Below are 26,514 nucleotides of genomic sequence, written 5' to 3' on the forward strand. Positions count from 1 at the left end.
CTATATGTATATTGAAAGAAAAAAGCATGTCTATATGTATATTGAAAGAAAAAAAGCATATTTATATGTATATTGAAAGAAAAAAAGCATATCTATATGTATATTGAAAGAAAAAAGCATTTTCATAAAAATTAAAGTAAATAAAGATAAAGTTTTTCAATCTTACATACTTATTATTTTAGTTAAAGATGATTCTTTTATTAGTTCACCTGGCCCAAAGGGCCAAGTCAGCTTTTCCCATCACTTTGCGTCCGTCGTCCGCCGTCCGTCGTCGTCCGTCGTCCATCGTCGTTAACTTTTACAAAAATCTTCTCCTCTGAAACTACCGGGCCAAATTAGACCAAACTTGGGCACAATCATCATTGGGGTATCTAGTTTAAAAAAATGTGTCCGGTGACCCGGCCAACCTACCAAGATGGGGTAAAATGCAGTTTTTGACTTATAACTCAAAAACCAAAGCATTTAGAGCAAATCTGACATGGGATAAAATTGATTATCAGGTCAAAATTTATCTGCCCTGAAATTTTCAGATGAATCGGACAACCCGTTGTTGGGTTGCTGCCCCTGAATTGATCATTTTAAGGAAATTTTGCTGTATTTGGTTATTATCTTGAATATTATTATAGATAAAGATAAACTGTAAACAGCAATAATGTTCAGAAAAGTAAGATTTACAAATAAGTCAAATGACCCAAATGGTCAGTTGACCCCTTTAGGAGTTATTGCCCTTTATAGTCAATTTTTAACCATTTTTCGTAAATCTTAGTTATCTTTTACAAAAATCTTCTCCTCTGAAACTACTTGGCCAAATTAATCCAAACTTAGCCACAATTATCTTTAGGGTATCTAGTTTAAAAAATTTGTCCAGTGACCCGGCCATCAAATCAAGATGGCCGCCACGGCTAAAAATAGAACATAGGGGTACAATGCAGTTTTTGGCTTATAACTCAAAAACCAAAGCATTTAGAGCAAATCTGACATGGGGGGTAAAATTGTTTATCAGGTCAAGATCTATCTGCGCAGAAATTTGCAGATGAATCGGACAACCTGTTGTTGGGTTGCTACCCCTGAATTGGTAATTTTAAGGAAATTTTGCTGTTTTTGGTTATTATCTTGAATATTATTATAGATAGAGATAAACTGTATACAGCCATAATGTTCAGCAAAGTAAGATTTACAAATAAGTCAACATGACCGAAATGGTCAATTGACCTCCTAAGGAGTTATTGTCCTTTATAGTCAATTTTTTACAATTTTCATAAAATATATGAAATTTTTATTAACATTTTCCACTGAAACTACTGGGCCAAGTTCATTATAGATAGAGATAGTTGTAAGCAGCAAGACTGTTTAGTAAAGTAAGATGTACAACACATTACCATCACCAAAACACAATTTTGTCATGAATCCATCTGCTTCCTTTGTTTAATATTCACATAGACCAAGGTGAGCGACACAGGCTCTTTAGAGCCTCTAGTTTTTTAAATAGTACTCGTTATTCACATATGATTTCATAGATAAATACAGCGAAGTGTTCATACAAGCTGCACTTTGACACTCTTTTTTAAGCTTTTTTTTAATATTGTTATCGTTTTATAAGAAGGTTTACTTAGTTCAACAATGTGCATTTAGCATGGGTAAAAAGTATGAAAATTTATGAATTTATGAATCTATTATAACTGTTAAGAGAACTCTAAGAAAGAAATGACATTTTAAAACATATTGAAGTATGTTAATTCGGTGAAATGTAGTGGAAAAATGCAGTAGATATCTGTTTTAATACAGAAACAAATTCGAAGAACTATGAGTGCCTTAGTTAAAATTTCTTTTTTTTCTGTCAAAAGATCAAGATCAATGTATCAATATTCTGTTAATGACCATATAACGTGTAGAATGTGGAAGTTGCTTTAGGAAGTATTTCAGGGTTGCTATGATTGTCTATTTTTTTTATAATGTAATTGCAATATTATATTTATAAGTGATTATTCAAACTATGAATTTATTTGGTGTATGTTTTAAATCTCATGAATAGTAACAGTTAAGTCTGTCCAAGATATAAAATAAAAGGCCAAGTATATTGTAGAAGTTCTATGTCAGGAGTGTCAATTTTGTTTTGTTGGATGTCATATTTTTTATTGCTTCACACCACGAAGCAAGAAGTATGCTTTTCTCAGTAATTTTATGAGAATTTTATATCAGAAATATTCTTATGCTGTGTGTATGAAAATAAAGGTATAATGATTTTTATAAATTTGTTTTATCACTGTAATTGGAAAAAAATCTGCAGTAAATAATTTGACCAAATTTATCTTAAAACATTTTAGAATTCAGTTATATTAATGATTGTGAATACTTTGTAAGTGTGTAGACTTTAACTTGACACCATTTAAAAAAAGAACATTTCGTCTATCGTCTTCGTGGACTGATAAGGTGTAATAGTACGTGACATCCGGTTGCAAACAAAAAGGGTCGGTAGATTGAATTTTGTCTATATTATGCATTAAAGATGAATTCTGTACATTTTTTAAAGTGCAAAAAAAGACTAATTTGGGAAAACAATGATGTTACTACACCATAATCATTTAGGTGTGAAATAGCTAGATTAGTGTTTTTAAAAGCAGCATGATTGTAAATAAAATTACTAATATACGTCAGAGAGAGGCAACATATATCAACGGGATATTAGATATCGAAATAAGAAAATGTGGTATAATTGCAAACGAGACAACACACCACCAGATACTTTTCAGTCTAAAAAAAAAACCATAGCAATACCATGGCAAAAAATGAAACACGATTAAAAGACAAACAACAGTATACAAAAAAAACATTGAAAACCAAAGACTGAGCACCGCGATGTGCTTTGAGGTTCTCAGGAAGCGTACACATATCCTTCCTCGCATGTGCCACCCATCGTGTTCCTCGTGTATCTATAAAAATTGTGGTTAGTCTAATTCGGTACGTCATATTTGAGGGAAAAAAGCAAATGATTGATTTAACAACAACTGCAAAATACCCGTCGTCATCTGTGAAACAGATATTTCAAAACGGTCAACCAACAGTAAAGACAATTTCATAACTGCAAATTTAAATCAATATCCGTATGTTCATGCCAGTACGAAAGTAATCGAGGACTAACATGCCACCACCAGAGTTTCAGAGATATTGACTAAGTAGCATACGAACATTCGCGGTACAAATTTTACTGTACCAGATGCGCATTTCGATAATTAATGTCTTTTCAGTGATGCTCGAGTCCATCTGTAACATTATAAAAACAATTGAATTACTTTACAGATAATACGCTTGTTTTTACTGGACACCAAAATGAACATGATGCGATACATTTTGGTCAGTGATTTTATAAGTATTTATGATTCGAAGGTGACAACTGTTGAACGGTTACAACCCCCACACAAATACAAAAAATGAACGCTAAAAACAAACTGTGAAAAACATGACTTGTTCATTTAGAAGTATTCCCGATCAAGTTTGCTGATTTTGATCAAGTATCTGAAAACATCGACAAAAGGGTTTAACAGCCAAATGTAGTAATGCACCTGGAAATCTATGTATGTACAAACAAAAATGAGTTTAAAACGGATTTGAACACTGATCGTTGTATAACCACGTCATTATATACGTAATTGTAGATAAGAATTTCCTTTTCTAAACCTACGTTAACTGATAAATTCTATGAACTTAAATGGACTTTGGTGAGCATTAGTCTAAAGTTAATATTTGCTTACCCTTTAACTGATTGAAATATAATATCTTGGGACATGTGATTCTGTATTCACGCAATATATAGTTACTAAGCTGGTGTTATTACATTTCAGAAACAAAAATATCATATTAGTTGCACTAAAAAATCCTTGCAGTTTAATTTGGAACGATATTCGAGTTGTACGCTGACCCTGGTCTGTATAAAATGATGCCTTGAACATGATTTATAGTTATCCTCTTCCATGGAAATTCTTTTGAAATTGATGTTTCAATGAAAAACGCCCAGTTTAGTTAGTGCTATGAAATATGATCAGTTTACCGTTTATAAGCCGATCATATTCATCAATACGTACCTTTTTTGTACCGAAGAATAATTGATTGCAATGTAAACAATATGATTACATATTATTTCGATATTGTTTTATATTGTATATCATCACAATTGCCGTATTCTGCCTGCAATAAATATATTATGTATGTACTTAATTAACGACACATGAAATGGATATCTAACATCTGCGGTTTCGAGGATAAAATAAGGAAAAAGTAGTTTACCGATGTTCAAATTTTTTCATAAGTCGATTGAAAAGACAATAATTGTTACTTTTTATACATGCATCAACCATCATGCAAATCCACACTCATTCAAAATGTCACAATGGGTAATAATAACAGTTAAGATATTTTGTGCATGTGGTTGCAGTACTGCATTTTTGTTTTTGAAAGATAATTTTTTTTTTCAGTAAGGTTTTGCTAACTCCGAGGAATATTGAAAACAGAAAATCCCTTATCAAAATGCAAAATCAAACACGTAAAACACGTAAAACGAAGGGATAATAACAGTCATATACCTGACCTGGTACGGGAATTTTCTCATGTAGATAACGGTGGATTAAACCTGGTTTTATTGCTAGATACCTCTAACTTATATGACAGTCGAATACAATTCCATTATATTGATAACCATGTGTGATGGCAAAACAAACGAAATGACAGATAGAAATGTCAGAATATTGGGGTAATGCAGTCAACATTGCATTATAATCTTAATCACTAAAAATAACCCAAACACATATGTCAACAAGGAAACCCAAAATGGCAGATAGACAAAACACAAAAGCATAAATGAAAGACAAGAATGCGAAAAAAAAATGACTTTATAAGAATAATACAATGGCGGAATGTATATAAGTAGCCAGCAACGGCAAAAAGATATTACCAAAATGAATAAATCAGCAAAGATTAATTAACAAAGATAGTCAAAAGAACAATTTAACACGTAATTGAACAGATAGTCTTTAATCCACAACTGAATACAAATTTCGTTACCTGAATAGTATGTTCAGATGTTTGATTTATAGATATAATCGATCTATCATGACTTATCTTTTGCAATGACGAATGAAAACAAGTTACATTATTTTGTTGTTGTTGAAACAAGTCATTTTGAATACATCTATGTGGAAAAAATAAAGTCAAAGATAAAAAAAAAAAAGAAACATACACAATCCTTTGAAAATTCTGCCAATAGTGGGGAAAAACACCTGCTACACAGAGGAACAAGTAATCAGTAAAGTGATGTTTCTTATCAACAGCCTATTTGTCGAATTTGGAGGTAGACTTTTTTTAACAAATTTTCGTCATTTCTATGGGAAAGAACTGTGCGCCTCACCTAGCTGACCTCTCCTTATTTGCATATGAGACGGAGTTCCAGCAGACACGTGTCAAAAACAAGATCAAACATGCCAGATCATTTAATTTCACATCCAGATAATTGATATTTTTCCAAAAAAGATCTAAACTTTTCTGAATGGTTTCCATTAATCCAGAACTAAAAATGAAAGAAACCACATTCGCGGCTTCCACTGCATCACTTTTTATTTGTAACTCGAATTTGGCATAAGCAGTCATCTCAGGACCGGAGTCCTTGACAAACAGGACGACTTTAATTTTGTAATTATCAATTTCCCCAACCTTAGCAGTAATATACCAACTGCACCTGCAAATTGGATATCCGTTTCCAAAATCGTTTGGTATATGATAACTTGCAGCTGCTACTCAGACTTTACATAAAAAGTCGCCAGTATCCGATCAGAAAGTTGACGAACCAGGGTATTGTAAAAACAAATCTCGGCCTTTTTCACAAAAAAGTTCATTGGAAGATACCAAGAACTTTTTGATAAACATTCCGTATCAACTTCAGAAATTATACATGATGGTCTTGCAGTATAGATTCTAGGTACTGACGTTGTTTATAATCTAAATTATGTGTTATAGTGTTCTTTTTATTTGTCTTTGTTTACTTTTAAACTTGTTCTGTTTCTTACACTTTTATTGTGTCAATATGCTATTTTGTTTTTCTTTGTAGAAATAGTTCTGTTTTGTGGTGATTAAGACCATAACTCAATGTTGACTGCTGTCTCTTTCTAAATGGTTTCCATTAATATGTCCTCCAGAACCCCCTAGTTGGAACATTTTTACATACTATGTCTGATTGATTTACTAATATATTGTTGTCAAAACAATTGAATCTATGCAACTCGTGTTACAAGTGAGAGGTTTAGCTAGCTATATAACCAGGTTTAATCCACCATACGAAAATGTCTGTAACAAGACAGGAATATGACAGTTGTTTTTCATTTGTTTGATGTGTTTGAGCTTTGAATTTGCCTTTTGATAAAGAACTATCCAATTTGCCGTTTCGAATTGTCCCTGGCGTTCAGTATTTTTGTTATTTTACGTTTTAAAAAAAGCTGGCATCGGTTAGAATGTTGTATCCTTATTTAATAAGAGTAAAAGCATCATCGGTGCTGATATCCATGTAATCTGACTTAAACATCCACAATGATAACTATAACCTAAATAATTTCTTTATTCGAAGCAACTGTTTAAAAAAAACTGTTTTTAAGTACTGAACGGGATAAGCATTCGATTTTATTTTAAAAGTCTTATTTTATAGATCTTATTCTAACAGAATGTTGTCACTTAAATGTCAAAGTATAATCAACAGGTATGTAATCCTTCATAGATAGCTGTATTATTTACAATCATATGATACTTCATTTTCAAACTATTATCAATGTTTTTTCATTATACAAACTCATTTTTTCAATGTAAATTTCAAGTTGGAGATGTTGGCCATAAAAGAGAAAGAAAGAAAAGATATCGAAAGGTAAACCAACAATTGTAAGACCAATAAAACAGATAACACAAGTATTAATTGAAACTTATAACATCAACAATGAAAGATTGCAGCTATTTTCGTTATCACTTCCTCGTGTGAAACTTGGAAATAATCCACAATGCTTTTCAACATAAAAATGGTAGCATTAGCTATAAATGTATTACTTTGGGTACCATATAGAATATTTTGTTAATAATGAACATAGAGCTAAAATATGCTGCACAGAGGAACAAGTGATCGGTATGCTAGAGTTTCTTATTGACAACATGTGTCTGCCTTCCTATGAGAACGAAGTTTGTGAACTCTCCTTGTCGACCTCCCTTTATTTTCGTATGAGTCAGAGTTCCTTCAGACCCTTGTCGCAAACAAGAAGATCAAATATGCCAGATCATTTAATTTCAATTCAGATATATTGATGATATAAACTAGAGGCTCTAAAGAGCCTGTGTCGCTCACCTTGGTCTATGTGAATATTAAACAAAGGAAGCAGATGGATTCATGAATTGTGTTTTGGTGATGGTGATGTGTTTGTACATTTACTTTACTGAACATTCTTGCTACTTACAATTATCTCTATCTATAATGATCTTGACCCAGTAGTTTCAGTGGAAAATGTTAGTAAAATTTACAAATTTTATGAAAATTGTTAAAAATTGACTATAAAGGACAATAACTCCTTAGGGGGTCAATTGACCATTTTGGTCATGTTGACTTATTTTTAGGTCTTACTTTGCTGTACATTATTGCTGTTTACAGTTTATCTCTATCTATAATAATATTCAAGATAATAACAAAAAACTGCAAAATTTCCTTAAAATTACCAATTTAGGGGCAGCAACCCAACAACCGGTTGTCTGATCCATCTGAAAATTTCAGGGCAGATAGATCTTGACATGATAAACAATTTAACTACCAGATTTGCTCTAAATGCTTTGATTTTTGAGTTGTAAGCCAAAAACTGCATTTTCCCCCTATGTTCTATATTTAGCCGTGGCGGCCATCTTGGTTGGGTAGCTGGGTCACCGGACACATTTTTTAAACTACATAACTCAAAGATGATTGTGGCCAAGTTTGGATTAATTTGGCACCGTAGTTTCAGAGGAGAAGATTTTTGTAAAAGATTACTAAGATTTACGAAAAATGGTTAAAAATTGACAATAAAGGGCAATAACTCCTAAAGGGGTCAACTGACCATTTCGGCCATGTTGACTTATTTGTAAATCTTACTGTGCTGAACATTATTGCTGTTTACAGTTTATTTTTATCTATAATAATATTCAAGATAATAACCAAAAAACAGAAAAATTTCCATAAAATTACCAATTCACGGGCAGCAACCCAACAACAGGTTGTCCGATTCATCTGAAAATTTCAGGGCAGATAGATGTTGACCTGATAAACAATTTTACCCCCATGTCAGATTTTCTCTAAATGCTTTGGTTTTTGAGTTATAAGCCAAAAACTGCATTTTACCCCTATGTTCTATTTTTAGCCATGGCGGCCATCTTGGTTGGTTGGCCGGGTCACGCCACCCATTTTTTAAACAAGATACCCCATGATGATTGTGGCCAAGTTTGGTTAAATTTGGCCCAGTAGTTTCAGAGAAGATTTTTGTAAAAGTTAACGACGACGACGGACGACAAGTGATGGGAAAAGCTAAAAAGAAGATGTGGTATGATTGCCAATAAGACAACTATCCACTAAAGACCAAAATGACACAGACATTGCTGTTCTTTCCATTAACAATCCAAACTTTTCAGATTGGGTTCCAATAAATATATCCCCCAGGACTAGAAATTACTGAAACAACAGACATAGCTTCCTATGCCTCATTTGTAAGATCATACCTCGAACTTGACATAAGTGGTCATTTAAGTTCAAGAATCTATGACAAACAAGACGATTATAATTTTGAAATTATCGTTTTACTCCACCTTAGAAGCAATATAACAACTCCACCTGCATATAGGATATACATTTCCCAACTCATTCCGTTTTCAAGAGCTTGCAGCTGCTACTCAGTTTTTAGTGGAAAATACTTACTGCTTGAAAATTGAACAACTTAAAGTTAAAATGTCTATTACTGTTTGTTCATAGTGCATTCTTTTGAAAAAGGCAGTCTGTTTATCACAAACCTTACTAAAAGCTGTAGATATATGCTCCTTTAGAGGTTTAACCAGAATGTGTCCCCAGTACACAGATGCCCCATCCGCACTATCATTTTTTAAGTGGACCCTAAAAATTGGGGAACAGACAGATGAACGGATGAACAGAAAGAAAGTTGAAGATTACTTTAAATTTTAGCAATAGGGACAAGTTGCAAGCCATCTTCACCATAATTTATACCAGAACTCATTTCTAACTTAAGCTATTAATTTGTATATACTTTATTCATTTTCAGTTACACTGATGAAAATCTCAAAGTGCAAGAGCTCTGACAAAACTTTTTTAACTTTCAAAGAGCATATCTCATTTTAAATGTTGTCTAGTGCTTATGTTTGACAACTAGAGTGAGAGAAACCCAAACATAATGAACTGCTATTTGAACTAAAGCTTTAATAATTCATCAATTACAACCTTATTTACACATAAATATATCACAGTTATTTATTTCGGATTTTCAATAGAGTTGGTACATGTATCAATTATCACTGGTGGACTACCATGTATCATGATCTCAACTCTTATTTCTAATTTCTTGAATTTTCATGTAGTTTCATTTCATGTATGATTTTTCCAGAGGTGTAATCCTCTTTTCTCGCCATAATCTGATTATATATAACTTATTATGTCTGTATCACATGAATGTTTCCGTTCATAATCAGTAACATTAGAATCATCGATCCACAAATGTAAATGTGGCTGGTTTGTCTGGAACCATTAAAACTTGATACTTTTGAGTCATATCTTTTCCATGCCACTCAATTTTAAAGTTTTGTAACATACGTCCCAGTAATACATATAATTCTTGTTCTGCAAATCTTCTTCCTGAAGGAGTAAAGCAGAAGAAATATGTTACATTGGTAGCAATGAAACTTACAATTAAAATAAAAAACCAATCATTTCAATCATTTCAATCCTCTGACATCATACATCAAATAGTGATGTCGAGACATTGCAGATGACTATGCATCAAAATGAATTGAGAATTTGCTGAAACAGAAAGTTCCTTATATTGTCTACTCTATTTTCCATTCAAATGTCCATGGTCGATGTAATAAAAGGAACAACTAATCCCATATTGGCATAATTGAAGATTAGAAAATATTCAACTCTTAACACAACAACACTGATATTTCACTTATGTGCTAGGCAAATTCATGAATTAATGTGTTCTTCAGTTACTTATTTTTTACTTTTTTTTATATTTCAATTCTTGAATTAGTTATACTAAAACTCTTCATCCCAAGCATCAAGAAATCAATATAAATGTGAAGTTTTAAACTTTGAAAAATGTCTGTAAAGGTAGGGAATTGACCTACATTACATAGCTTCTAACTCAAGTTTTCACTTCATATTTTAAACTGTTACAAGCACAACATTTGTACAATTCTGTTTACGTTTAGATTCTGACCAGTGTATAATCTTGATAAACCTGCCAAATGCATTCTGAACATTCTAATAGGCTGAACAGTCACCTGTAGTTGTTAATTTCTGTGGCAATTTGTCACTTGTGAAGAGTTATCTCATTTGCAATCATACCACATGTTCTTATTTTTATAATTCCATTAAATTATGAGAGAAACCTATTCTACCACTTAACACTTCTTAGTATAATATTTATCCACTCTTGGTAGTTAAATGCACAAATTCTAAAATACTTGGGGTCGTGTGGTAGTATATACATTTATCAAAATATCTAATAGCCACTAGATTGACAACAACACTTAAGTTATCTGCAATTTTTATTAAGTCGACATGTTTCACCGATTAGATCGGCGTCATCAGGACATAGTATACATAAAAATAAGCTCTGAAGTACTAAAATGCGGCATCAAATATTTGACCTCATAGTGTTATCAAAATAGAATCCAGAAATATGTTTTCATTGATCTATGCTTGACAAAACATCTAGCATATACAATTCACTCAAAGTAATTTGTGCACCTATTTTTATGTTCTCATCTCCCATTTGCAATATTTGATTTAAATACAGATCATTCAAAATTTTAAGATAAATGGACATATTTCATCAACTTTCTTCCACTAACAATATTTTCAAAAATTTTATATTTCCCTTGTCAACAGTGCTCACTAACCTGCACACATCCTTGGACCATGTCCAAATGGTGTTAGCAAATAAGGGTGTATATTATGTGCAGATCCATCCCTCAGCCATCTTTCTGGCAAAAATTCTTCTGGGTCAACAAAGTGGTCAGGTGACTTAAACAACACAAAATTACAAAATTCTACAATTGTCTGAAATAAAGATATAGGTAGATGTTAATATAAGAGGAAATAGATGTTACTCAAAACATTAAAATTAGTTGATTGTACATATTGAAAGCAGAAACAACAGTATGCATATGCACCTTTATATCAAGATGTAAAATTAATACATGGGATTCCTTTTATTAAACAATTAAAGAACCTTAGTGAGCACGCTCACATACCCCACGTCCCCACATTGTCATTGGAGAAATTAAATAAGTATAAGAAAAAAAAATTGTATTAGAAAAAATATTGAATAATAATTTCCTGTCAATATACATAATATGTCCTTATTATCTACAAAATTTCATGAAATTCTGTTGTGTGTTTTCAGAGGAGTTGAGATGACAAACTGTTGCAGAAGTACATTGAGGCAAATAAGTTCAAAGGGGCATAACTCCTAGAAAAAAATTGAACCGTAATTTCCTGTTGATATGCACATCTACATAGTATGTCCTTATTATCTACAAAGTTTCATGAAATTCTGTTGTGTGGTTTGAGAGGAGTTGCGATGACAAACTGTTGCAGTAGTACATTAAAGGAAATAAGTTCAAAGGGGCGTAACTCCTAGAAAAAAAATTGAATCGCAATTTCCCGTCGATATGCACAACTACATAGTATGTCCTTATTATCTGAAAAGGTTTTGTGAAATTCTGTTGTGTGGTTTGAGAGGAGTTGCGATGACAAACTGTTGCAGTAGTACATTAAAGGAAATAAGTTCAAAGGGGCGTAACTCCTAGAAAAAATATTGAATCGCAATTTCCCGTCGATATGCACAACTTAATAGTATGTCCTTATTATCTGAAAAGGTTTCGTGAAATTCTGTTGTGTGGTTTGAGAGGAGTTGCGATGACAAACTGTTGCAGTAGTACATTAAAGTAAATAAGTTCAAAGGGGCGTAACTCCTAGAAAAAAAATTGAATCGCAATTTCCCGTCGATATGCACAACTACATAGTTTGTCTTTATTATCTGAAAAGGTTTCGTGAAATTCTGTAGTGTGGTTTGAGAGGAGTTGCAATGACAAACTGTTGCAGTAGTACATTAAAGTAAATAAGTTCAAAGGGGCATAACTCCTAGAAAAAAAATTGAATCGCAATTTCCCGTCGATATGCACAACTACATAGCATGTCCTTATTATCTGAAAAGGTTTCGTGAAATTCTGTTGTGTGGTTTGAGAGGAGTTGCGATGACAAGAAACAGGACTGACGGACGGACGGACTGACGGACGGACGGGTCAAAAACATTATACCCTCCGCAACTTTGTTGCGTGGGGTATAATTACAATGCATAATGTATAAAAACAACAACAATGAATACATTTTATTTTCTCTACAAAGTCCTCTGCTAGCACCATGTTGAAGGCCATACTTTGACCTATAATGGTTTACTTTTACAAATTTTGACTTGGATGGAGAGTTGTCTCATTGGCACTCATACCAAATCTTCTTATATCTATGTAGTTGGTTGATACTGTAAATTCAGAAATAAGGGCATCTATTTAATTTTGCTATGTTTTTGAGTGCTTTATATATTTATAAACCAGTGTATTTGAAATAAACAAATATTTTCATAAAGTAATTTTACTGAGATAAACTTTACACAAACATGACAAGAAACCTGACAAACATAAAATGAAATTTCAACATCTTCTCAACATAGCTATATTAAATGTGGACATAAAATTAATGAATTGATGAAAATAAGTTGAAATGGGACTTATTCAAATTATGTTTTAGTATTTATAAACAATCTTCTCAAACATAAATGATAAGAAAACAATATTTGTTTACCCCTGCTGGTACTTGGTATCCACCAATCACCACGTTTTTCTGTGGAATTCTTTTTATGTCTAGACCTATAGGCATAAACCTGTAAAATATGTAACCATAACCATATATTATCATGTCTGTTTTAGTGTTTACAATGAATACAGAACGGATACCATATTTATCTCATCCCCAACTTGTAAAATCAAACAATAACACAAAAGGATATTTTTTTTTCGCTAGGCCTCAAAAGTTTGCAAAAGAAAGCCAAGATGAGATCATCAAACTTGATGTTTAACTCTACCTGGCTTTAAAAAATTGTCAAAAATTTTACATAATAAATATGTCATTTTAAGGGAAAAGATATAGCTTTTTAAACTGTATTCTATTCTATAATATTAGTCAACATACCTAGCAGCCTCCTTTACACAAGCTTTAAGGTAAACCAGTTTGTTGATTATCTCAGGTGTTATCTCCCCTTCTTGTGGTAAGAATTGAGAAATTTCTTTGTAAGCCTTTTCTTGAGCACGAGGACATTTAGCAAGACAAAACATGGTAAAAAGTAAGGTTGGAACAGTCTGGAGAAAAAGCAAAAATGAAGATTTAGAATCAACAACTGAACACGGTCACACCATTTTTCAAAAGTTAGACTTTTGTAAATTCTTTTATAACAAAAGGTAAGGTGTCCAGCCTATTTTTGTAAACTGAAATGATATATTATCAATGTTCTGTGATTTGTAGTAGCTGCAATCTGGACCCTGAGGTTTCTGTTCTAAGAAATTTAAATGCATAACACATCTATTGATACATAAATATTGGTGGATTCAAAAAGGTCATTTTAAAAAGCATAAAAAGTGCAATTTACTGAAAAGTACATTTTGCTTTCAAAAATCAATCAATACTTATTTATTTTGTGGAATTCCAATGGCACAAAATTAACTATAAGAAACAGATGTATAAAAAATCAACTTACTGTGTTTAATCCATCACCAAACAATGACAATGTGATAATACTGACATCCTTATAACTTAGTTCTGGTCGAGAAATCAGGTAAGTAAGGAAATTATAATCACCGTCCTGTAATTTTCCAGACTTCTCTAAGTCCTTTATCTTATCAATTGTTTCATCTACTAATTGTTGTCCATTTCTGAAAAACAAAATACCTTTGTTATCTTTAATAGTCATATAAGTCCTCGGGAGCCTGTATTGTTCACTAAGGTGAGGAATCTAAGCTTATGCTTATCATCCTCTTATTCTGGATAACAATAATGTGAACAAATGGTCCTAAATCGTAGCTAGGTCATCTCATAGAGCACAATTCTGAAACTAGACACACACTTACTGCCTACTCCTGTTTTTATTTGTTACTTACCCAAAAAAAATATATATCTTTAGGAACGGCGTACTGCATCATAAATTTATTAAAATAGTAGTTAATACAATATCCTGGAGTTGGAGGGTTCCTTCTTTATGATCCTTGAAATAAAACAGGAGAATACTTAGCACCACAATGCAACATCTGCATTCCTGTAACCTTATGATATATATAATACCATTTACTTACCCAAAGAAATAATCCTCAGCATAAACAAGCTTCCTCCATAGTGGTGTCGTAAACAATTTATGAATAGGGAGACTGACTTGTAATTTTGCTGACAGAGCAAATATTTCATCATTATAGTGTATCATTTTCAACAGATGATCTTCAATGTTTGGTAACAGACAACCTAATCTTGCTTCAAAGCATGTCATTCCTGAGGCTGAAAAAATGCACACATGTTGTTAAAATAAATTGTCTTCTTGTTATTTAGTTTGAAATAGTTAACTTTATCATATATAGATCTCGATTTACAATCTAAAGTTTAACATGTTAAAAAAAAATTGATTCAGAAAACAGAACACTGCTAAAAGAGGATATTGCTATTTTAAGTTTGCTATCTTGATGCAGCTGGGGATCAAAACCTATTCTGGAAAATATTGAAATTAGTAGTTCATTACCAAAAGAATTGCTAAGATGGTAATAACATATAACCATTACTTACATTCTAAATTCCATTTTGCAGCTTCACATCTAAAATCATGAATTTCATCATTTTTGTTTTTAACATTTTTCATATGCTTTATGAAATCATTGACAACTTCTTCCACTAAAGGGAGATAAACAGTGACTTCCTTTGGTCTCATCATCATCTGTTGTACTGCACTTCTTAATCTATACCATTCATCTCCATTACTGAAATAATGGGACCAAAAATTTAGAATCTACATACACAGTTAGATTCGGCATATCAAAGAACCCCAATTATTCAATTTTTGATGAATTCAAACAAAGTTTAATTTTGGACCCTTTGGGCCCCTTATTCCTAAATTGTTGGGACCAAAACTCTCAAAATCAATCCCAACCTTCCTTTTATGGTCAAAAATTTAATGCTTATTTGGGCCCTATTTTGGCCCCTAATTCCTAAACTATTGGGACCAAAACTTCCAAAATCAATCCCAACCTTCCTTTTATGGTCATAAACCGTGTGTCAAAATTTCATAGATTTCTATTCACTAATACTTAAGTAAGAGTGCGAAAACCAAATGTCTTCAGCCGTCAATGTGATACCAATATACGCCCAAAAATTTTTTGCAGTCGTATACAAATTTGGTGCACACTGAATAACGCGCGTAGCAGGTTATTTAACAGTGTGCATCACATTTTTTATGTAATTTCAAATAGACAGAAAAATTATTACAGTCATTTTTTGTAATTTAATTCTAAATTCCATTTTAACCGTAGAAAACCATGAAAAAACGTTGATGACGTCAAGGTCACATGACTAAATTATGTCTAAGGGCTGATAACAAAATAACAACAGCCAATCAGAAGAAGTGTTACTTCCAAAGTTTCAATGTTTAACTTGTACTATTTCAACAAATTATATCACAAAAAAATTAAGAGTGTTTTTTTAATTTGAATTTCAATTCGGTGTTGCAATACTTTATTATATTGACTAAGTTGAAGGCACATAAATCTAGCTTATAACATTTTGATGTTTTCTTTTAAATGAATGACTTTTTTATGTTGACATAGTAATTTTTATATAATACAAAGGTAAATAAGGTTGCACATTTTTCAGGAAGCATAGAAATGATATAACTTTACAATGTGCAATGACATCATTTGCTTTTTTATGAAAAACATTAAAAATCATGTGAATTTAATCAATATATTAGCAATAATAACTAGATTTGCCATTGCAAGCAATAGAAAATGTTACCCCAGTCCACCCATTGCCACAAAACAACTGTAAAAGTTAGCATTTATAGTTTACCATGTTTACAAATCAAGCTCAAAACATAAGCTCTATTGAGCTTTTAACCAATATCATAGTAAAACTGATATATATATGCTATTTTATTTTTATGAAAGATTTAGTTAGCCCTTACATATAATCTTGTACTACTAGTTTAGAAGGTTAGATACTAAAAACTGTTTTTTAAAACATGTATATAAAAATATGTATGAAACTATGAATCAAGTTGTGTGAAGCCAAATGACAAGCTAAATTGGTCTTGTAAAGTACAAGATATATTATGTAAATATGGTTTTAGTGATGTTTGGTTTTCACCTAGTGTTACAAACAGTCAATCATGTTTGAGTGAATTTAAACCAAAGAGTTAAAGATACTAAAATATCTAAAGGTTTATCATATTTTTAAAATTTGCCGAAATGTACATTGTATCAGTATTTACATGATGGCCACACTATGCCATTACTAATTATCCATTAATCTAATATTACTTGATATAGAATAAATGGTCATGCACTGTGTATAGATACTATAGTATAGCTAGAAATGAACGTTTTTATAGTATGTGTAATAAAAATGCTATTGAAGATGAGTTTCATTTTATTTTAGAACATGATAAACATAATGATATCAGATGTAAATAGGTCCGAGAACACAATTAATTCGTAGTGCATTTCTTTTAGAACATAAATGAAAATTAAAAAAATCCCACCTGCGCTTTCTCAATGAAATTTTTACAGTGTGTTGTACTACTTTTGGGACAAGTTATATCAAAATTATAGAAAACTTCATCGCCTCTAACTCAAAATATGGACAATTTTGTGTTTAGGGTGTCTTGAAATCTTTTGACAGCTTCCGAAGTGCTAATTTTTAACCTTTTTCAGCTGGACCAAATCACTACTTTCCTGTAAAATTCTGGACCCAAATTTTTTTACAGTGTAATTTCACCCCACTACTTACAATTTGAGGCATTAAACATGGAGAAATAAATTTGGAAGGGGTTTAAAAATTATTGGCAAGTAACCCACTGTTAACAATAGGGACTATATTCGTGAACAACGAAAATCAAGGGACGACAATTGTGGTCTCGGACCTAATAGGATAGAAAGAGTTGACAAATCTTAAAAAAACTTGGTATGACCAAAGCTTAATAAATTATAACACTGCTTGCAAAGTTTCATAACAATAGGATATATATTATAGACAATATGTTAAATTCTATACTCATCTTTGCGTGTTAAATTTTGACGTTAAAATTGAATAATTTCAACTATCAACATTTTGGGCTTTGAAAATTAAAATATTGCCAAAAAATACTTTTTAAATGCTCTAATATATTATTTATTATGTACTTAAAGCAATAGAGTACTCATTTGATTTATCAGACTTAGCATAATTATTCAAAAGTCAAATTTATATCAGCCTGGGCCTAAAAATTGAGGTTTTTCAATGAAAGGGGGCCTTACATGAAGATGTAATTTTTTCCAGCAATTTTAAATTTGTGAAGCTTTTTGGTTATAAATAATCCTTACATATGTATTGAATGTACTTTAAATGGAAAGAAAAGTCACAAATAACACATCATATTAGTTTAAAAGGGTCTTAAGCCAAGTAAGACTGGAAAAAAATAAGGGTCAATTTAGGCCGTGCCACATATTTACATTAAAAAATGCATATTGAGGCTATAAGAAATAAAAAATTGTGTCTTTTTTATCATTTCTATACTCATGTGACATGATACAACAAATCTGAGCACAGAAAGACTCTTGCAATTAACTTTTCTTACAGACAGTATGGTCTGATACAAAGAATTTTGCCTTTTTAATGAAAAACTTGAATGCAATTTTAGTCTCAACAGGCTTATATTTAAACCACTTGCTATCCTACAGAAGAAAAGAAAGATATTATGTGAGATGGAACAGGTACAATAGACATTGTAAAGTGCTTTTGATACAAATTTAGTGAGCTCTTGATTGTGGACTTCAAATTTTATGTACCAAGAACCCCACTTTTGACTTCATCCAAACAGGGCGTTAGACAAGGGTCATTTATACAACACATTTTGTACATATTGTCTGAGATAATCTTCTTTTCTGTAGATTCTGAGTTCATAAACAAGTAAAAGAACTAGATAAAGGCATAGAAACACAAGTATTGACACATGAAAACCTTTCAGATAGAAAGTCAGGATGCCATGTTTGCATCAATATTGAAAAAGCCTTAAAATGCCTATTTTGACCATAAAATGCTAAAATTTGTCATTTTTGAAGAAATTCTATAAAATAAAAGTTTAAATCCTTTAGTTTCATGCTATTTGACAAATTGACACCACCAAATCATTTAGGGAAGTTGCCAAAGTACAGATTCTATATTTACAGACTTCACCTCTTAGGTCCGAGAACACAATTAATTCGTAGTGCATTTCTTTTAGAACATAAATGAAAATTAAAAAAATCCCACCTGCGCTTTCTCAATGAAATTTTTACAGTGTGTTGTACTACTTTTGGGACAAGTTATATCAAAATTATAGAAAACTTCATCGCCTCTAACTCAAAATATGGACAATTTTGTGTTTAGGGTGTCTTGAAATCTTTTGACAGCTTCCGAAGTGCTAATTTTTAACCTTTTTCAGCTGGACCAAATCACTACTTTCCTGTAAAATTCTGGACCCAAATTTTTTTACAGTGTAATTTCACCCCACTACTTACAATTTGAGGCATTAAACATGGAGAAATAAATTTGGAAGGGGTTTAAAAATTATTGGCAAGTAACCCACTGTTAACAATAGGGACTATATTCGTGAACAACGAAAATCAAGGGACGACAATTGTGGTCTCGGACCAATATATGAAGAGTTTTTACTATGAGAGACTATCTACTTCAAAATAGTGCAACTGTTATCTGTGAGAAATGTTAAAGAGCAAAACAACCTGGGAAAGTAGTTATTTTCTTCAGAAAAAGTATGTAATGGTTAATTATTCAAAATCATGCTTATTCAGAGTTTAATATGTCTTTAAGAGTCTATATATGTCATACTTCGCTTAATTCTTTCATTGATTTGAATAATTTGTGTATAAATGTTATATTATGCTGTATATTGTCTATCGGATATTTATATTGTGTAAATCCAATAAGCTGTATTTGCTTACGGAAATAAAGTATTACATAAAAAAAATGGTGTGCATACCTCAAACAAACAGCGACCTAAATGACAAAAATATCAACATCTAAAATTAAATCTAGTGAAAAAACATACATTCTTTTACATGTTCAACGGTACTATGCAACATTTCAAATTCCAAATCACCAAAAATCTAAAATAAACTAAACAATAGCTATCAAAGGTCAGCCATCAACAAGATCTACATCAAGATATGATAAATATTACAACCAATGACAATGTTCTTTTCTTGTGATGGATCTAGTAAGACTTCAACCAATGACAATGTTCTTTACTTGTGAGGGATCTAATAAGACTTACGTGTTACCTAACCCTGGGGAAAGATCCCTTTGTTCTCTGTACTGTTTTGTTGTATCCAATAATGGGGCTACATATGGAATTTTTCCTTCATACTGATACATAGTTCTGACAAAATCAGGATCAAACAGTCTAACAGCAGTAACTCCACCTATAGTTTCTTTCATTATAGGACCATATTCTTTGTACCTGGACATCAAGGCATCCTGGAATATGTCCACATTAAATCTATTGAAAGGTCCTGAAAAGAACAAACCATAAGTCCTTATTTAGTATTTGTTTAAACATGAAAAAACATGTTTTTTACCTTTACATATAAGGCATTTTCTTTGCCTCCCTTCTCTTATCACATAAAAGTAAAAACAAAATATGCCTGAAAATAACAATTAACTGTTTTAAAAAAGAAGAATTGCCCATGCACCATTTGAATAATTAAATCTGTCATATTGTTATACAACAAACTTGCATATATAACAAACACAAAACAATTTTCAGTGAACTTAAAAAAAAAAGTAATAACATGTAGTTAATACTAGTAGTTATTTTACCTATTGAATAAATAATACTGCCATATTACATATGTATACAAGGCACTTAAAATTGAGAATACAAGACACACACTTCAAATTTCTGAAGTCAAATGTACTTTAACTATCTAGGTATGACAAATATCTCAAATGTGTGGTCATAGCCATGGTAGTTACCAATTGAAGCATTATTAAATCATATAAAATCAAGTTTGCAGTTAATATCTTTCAGTTCTGGGGTTCCCTGTTGAGTTTTGGGGAGTTCTAGGGAAATTGTTGCACCCATCTACATTGTATGACCCAAGTGGGTACCACTATTTTCCGAGGACTCCCAAGAACAGGTTAGTGACGTAGATAACTTGTAAATGTAATGTGCTGTTTTTTTCATTATTTGTTATACACTTGAAATCTAATAAAAAAATATATATTATAAACTTTCTAAATTGATGTTTAATATCTTGCATAAACAAACTGAAAACAATAAGTTAAGTTTGAAATATAAAACAAAGTAGTCTGATAATGATTAAATTTTAAGAAATTTTAAGAATATTGTTAATAACTCGCTCATTGAAAAAAACAAACTTACAGTATGGATGATATGGCTATCCTATGGATGTCATCGAAATACATGTATGGCTGTCGTGTCTCAGAAGCATATTAACCACCTTCTGGTAGGTATCACGATGTCATGAGGATTTCAAGAACAAATTAATATCCCAAGGACAAATTGATTTTACATGGTGTTATACTGCTTAAAGGGGCACTAGCTGTCAAATTCATGGTCACCGATTTGACTCAAATTCTCATAGTTGATTTATAACAATGTAAAACATTTATTCAAACTATCAAAAGTCTAAAATAAACAGTTTACAGAGCATGGGGTAGATAATATATAGGTTCTTTTCGTGTGTATTTTAGTCCAGACGCCATCTAATTAACTATCGATTTGACCTCAGATGACCATATAAGCGATGTAAACATAAATAAAGATGTGAATAGATTAAACCAACACATGCAATTGGATTTTTAAAAGGTCTGTTTGATTTTATTTTATACATTGAAAATAGATGTTTCTCATTGTTTTTAACCGTATAAGAATGATTTTATGTGCATCGAATTAGTAATCAAATGATTTACTGTAGTTTCAATTCATTGTTGACATTCTTTTTCTTTAAATAACCAGTACATTTACAATGCATGCGTTGTCAATCTCTAGCTAGGGGTTAAATTGAAGTCCACATGAATACGAATTTAAAGAGGTCGACTCATTCACTTGCAGGTGAATAACTAATTATCAATGTTTCTTAGCGTAATTTGACAATATTGAACCTTTTTGGCTACAAAAAATGAATTGTTATTTCACTATTTCACTTTCATTATTGATTGAACAAAAGAAATCAAACTTAAGATTTTTTATATATCTCGTAGCTAGTGCCCCTTTAAATTTGTATAATTATAAGGTCTGAAACGTTTTAGTCATAAATACTCAATATGAATACAAGTTATCTTCAAAAAATCGATTAGTATGCAAATTTTTAAAGTTGTCTTCCTTTTGAATAATTACCTCCGCAATATTGTTTTCAACATGCTATGTAAACACGACTAATATCTTAAAATTGAATACGTTAATATCTATTTAGGTAGTATTACACCATGTATTTTGGACAAATTGATTTGACCTTTAGATATTAATTATTTCTTGTAATCCTCAGGAAATCGTGGTACTGCAGTCTGGTCATAGGACATACCTTTCCTGTACTGAAGCAATGTCCCAATGAAAGGCAGTCCCTTGGGTCCAGGAATCTCTTCGAAGGGTTTTGCTTCTTCATATCCTGTCACATTTTCGTATTTTTCGACAACAAAAGTACTTCGATATCTATATCTATAGCTTTGGTTTTGGTGCAGCCCATGGTTGAACTTAGGTTTGCAGTAAGTTCTACTGATTATTTTGATAGTTTTAGACATTGCACTGCAAAAAATATCAAAATATATGCATTACTTCTATATGTTATCTAAAATTATCTACTGGTAATCAGTTTTCAAAAAAGGGAAAAAGTTTGAACTAATCAACTACAGACCGATATCATTAACCTGTATATGTTGCAAGATAATGGAGCACATAGTAACCAGCCATACCATGTGCCATGCTTATAAAAAAAAAACCATCCTGTATGACCTTCAACATGGATTTCAGAAGAAACTATCATGTGAAACCCAGCTGATAGAATTCATCGACCACATCACCAAAAACCTTGATAGTGGCGAACAAACACTGCCTAATCATGGACTTTTCAAAGGCATTTGACAAGGTCGACCATAGTCTACTAACACACAAAGTTCAACACTGACTGGATTAAAAACTTCCTATCTGAGAGAACCCAACGAGTTCTTATAGAATGGAAACATCTGACTCCATTGAAGTAAAGTCTGGGATACCATAAGGATCTGTGCTATGACCCAGCCTCTTCCTCTTCTATATAAATGAAATGCCAGAAAATATTAAATCAACTGAAAGACTATTTGCAGATGACACCATTGCATACATCACAGTAACATCAGATGATAAAACCCTCCAGGAAGATTTAGACAAGTTGGCTGTCAGGGATGAAAAATGGATGATGAAATTCCATTCAGATAAATGTCAGGAACTATCAGTAACAAAGAACAGAACACATATTATAAAGGACTACCATTTACATAGCCACACTTTGGAGCACGTAACATCTGCAAAATACTTAGGAGTAACTATAACATCAGACCTCAAATGGGATAAACATATCGAAAACATCTGTGCCAAGGCAAACAATAGTGCACACGCTGAAATGTCTCGCCTTCTATACTAATCATTAATATTATGTTGATAGTCCTAAGTATAAAGCTAATCTTTATTACAACTGTCACATTAACCAAGATAACTAAACAAAGACCAATGAACCTTGAAAATGAGGTCAAGGTCAGATGAATCATGCCAGACAGACATGTACAGCTAACAATGCTTCTATACAACATACCGGGTATATAGTTGACCCATTACTTATAGTTTAAGAAAAATAGACCAAAACACAAAAACTTAACACTGTGCAATGAACCGTGAAAATGAGGTCAAAATAAAACCTGCGCAACTGACATGAAGATCATAAAATATTTTCATACACCAAATATAGTTGACCTATGGCATATATAGTATTAGATAAAAAGACCAAAACTTAAAAACTTAACTTTGACCACTGAACCATGAAAAATGAGGTCAAGGTCACATGACATCTGCCCGCTAGACATGTACACCTTATAATCATTCCATACAACAAATATAGTAGACCTATTGCATATAGTATGAGAAAAACAGACCAAAACACAAAAATTTAACTATAACCACTGAACCATGAAAATGAGGTCAAGGTCAGATGACACCTGCCAGTTGGACATGTACACCTTACAGTCCTTCCATACACCGAATATACTAGCCCTATTGCTTATAGAATCTGAGATATGGACTTGACCACCAAAACTTAATCTTGTTCACTGATCCATGAAATGAGGTCGAGGTCAAGTGAAAACTGTCTGACGGACATGAGGATCTTGCAAGGTACGCACATAACAAATATAGTTATCCTATGACTTATAATAAGAGAGAATTCAACATTACAAAAAAATTGAACTTTTTTTTCAAGTGGTCACTGAACCATGAAAATGAGGTCAAGGACATTGGACATGTGACTGACAGAAACTTCGTAACATGAAGCATTTGTATACCATGAATGAAGCATCCAGGTCTTCCACCTTCTAAAATATAAAGCTTTTAAGAAGTGAGCTAACGCCGCCACCGCCGTAGCCGGATCACTATCCCTATGTCCAGCTTTCTGCAACAAAAGTTGCAGGCTCGACAATAACACCATCAGATTTCTCAAAAGAAACCCCAATATCTCTAACAGTGATATCAAAGAAAAGGCCTACATCTCCCTTGTTAAACCAACAGTTGAGTACGCCAGCTCTCTATGCTGAGTATGGGATCCATACCTCCAAAAAGCTGAACACAAGTTAGAAATAGTACAAAGGAGATCAGCCAGACATGTAACAAACCGGTACAGTAACAGATCATCCATTACTGATATGTTGGAACAACTAAAGTGGACACCACTTGAAGATAGAAGGAAAAGCGCACGACTATCAATGCTGTATAAGATCAACAATCAGGAGGTCAATGTTGCAGCAAGCCACAAACTCATTCCAACGTGCAGGATCTCATGAATTATGGGCCCAAACTCTTTTCAGATCCCACAATGTAACATGAAAACAAGGAAAGAGTCATTCTACCCTGTAACCCGAGGACCATCAGGGGTTGGAATGCCTTACCCTCCTCAGTTACATCTCTCAGCAGCCTTGAATCGTTCAATAGGGTCCTGACAAACAAATAAATCAAAAGCCCTTGTTTTTAATCCCCACTGTTAAATATTTGTATAGCACCTTTTTGTTTTTGTTTGATATTTTAATCAAATATCATTATTTTTGCGTACACCCAAAAGTGACAGAAAAGTCAACATGATGACGGTGGTCACTAACCGGTAGAAGTAGAAGTAGAAGGTATAATGTCATCACAAAATTATGCAGATTTCCCTTGCCATAACTATTGAAATAAAAAAAAAAAAATGCAGACAGTTTTTTTCCGAAAGAATTATCTTTCCTTGGTGCTAATAAATTTAGACTTCTTACCGGAACGTGATACGGTACATTTCCGTATTGGTTTAATAATTTTGGGCACTGGCTATTGTTACGTTGAAAACGTAATAATGACGAAAAAACTTATTCTTATGTCCAAAGACTGATTCTCGGTTTACAAGATCGGATTAGAAACCTTTTAAATACAAATGTTACAAAAATATGTGTATCTATGGAACCCCCCTTTTTTTGGCCGATCAATGCATTTGAATGGAAGCATATAGCTGGAACCCCCCCTTTACTCTGGGTTGGGAACCCCCCTTTTTAAAATGGCTGGATCCGCCCCTGATATGTGTTATAGTAGTCTCAGTTTAAACCTAACTTGTGACTAACTTATGTTTTGTTTCAAGGCTAAATTCTCCGCTTAGTTATTACAAGGATTTGTATTATTATAGACAAGAAAAGACAATAATTCATTTGAGTCTCACCTCTGATAACACATTTATGAAAAATTACATAATTTTACAATAGCCATGATATAGGAAGATGTGGTGTGAGTGCCAATGAGACAACTCTCCATCCAAATAACAATTTAAAAAAAGTAAACCATTATAGGTCAATGTACGGCCTTCAACACGGAGTCTTGGCTTACACCGAACAACAAGCTATAAAGGGCCTTCAAATTACTAGTGTAAAACCATTGAAACGGGAAAACCAACGGTCTAATCTATATAAAGTTTTAAAAAAACGAGAAACAAGAAACTCGTATAAATTACATAAACAAACGACAACTACTGTACATCAGATTCCTGACTTAGGACAGGTGCAAACATTTGCAGCGGGATTAAACTACGTTTTAATGAATCCAAACCTTCTCCCTTTTTTGAAACAATAGCATAATATCACAACATAAAAAAAACACATAATAAAATATCAATTGGCAGGCTTAACTCAATCAAAAAACGTACATTAATAACTTCACACATTAACTGGTTATTAAAATAAATATTATGATAATTACATTTCAACAAGTAATGTTTAAACAATTATTTTCAACAGGGACTTTCTATACTAGAATTAGTATAGAAAGTCCCGTTTTCAAGTAGTAATTGTTTCAATGTTCTTCAAGGTAATATCATATATTTACAGTGTCAAACGTGTACCCCGCCACGGTAATCACTCAAAATTAAAACAAAATCAACTTATTCATGCAAAGAAATTGACTCCGTTGAAATTCTGTAAAAAGTAACAAAATACATAAATGCCTGATTATTAATATTGACCATTTCAGTGTTATATGGCCGTGTTCTAAGTGGCACGTACATGAAGGTCATAAATTAATTTGCTGAATGAAATAAAATCTTGCATTCAGATTTACCAAACGACCATTTAATTAAACAGGAAAACCTTTGTTTATTAAAATAGTATGGAAGTGTAACTGTAAAGAG

The 26,514-nt window shown here is 32.2% G+C and overlaps 1 protein-coding gene across 1 annotated transcript; it reads right to left on the bottom strand.

The window, feature by feature from the left end:
• Nucleotides 1-9,451: 9,451 nt before the first annotated feature.
• LOC143046020 (putative cytochrome P450 CYP44) lies at nucleotides 9,452-25,072 on the bottom strand. Its single transcript, XM_076218965.1, has 10 exons — nucleotides 24,971-25,072; nucleotides 22,159-22,379; nucleotides 19,887-20,124; nucleotides 15,152-15,342; nucleotides 14,674-14,869; nucleotides 14,082-14,256; nucleotides 13,520-13,686; nucleotides 13,133-13,211; nucleotides 11,170-11,329; nucleotides 9,452-9,898 (listed from the first exon to the last, which is right to left on the bottom strand). Exons 2-10 carry the CDS (start codon nucleotides 22,373-22,375, stop codon nucleotides 9,747-9,749), a joined length of 1,575 nt encoding a protein of 524 aa, XP_076075080.1. The 5' UTR covers nucleotides 22,376-22,379; nucleotides 24,971-25,072; the 3' UTR covers nucleotides 9,452-9,746.
• Nucleotides 25,073-26,514: the final 1,442 nt, after the last annotated feature.

This window comes from Mytilus galloprovincialis, chromosome 1, assembly GCF_965363235.1.
Source record: "Mytilus galloprovincialis chromosome 1, xbMytGall1.hap1.1, whole genome shotgun sequence".
Classification (NCBI taxonomy): domain Eukaryota; kingdom Metazoa; phylum Mollusca; class Bivalvia; order Mytilida; family Mytilidae; genus Mytilus; species Mytilus galloprovincialis.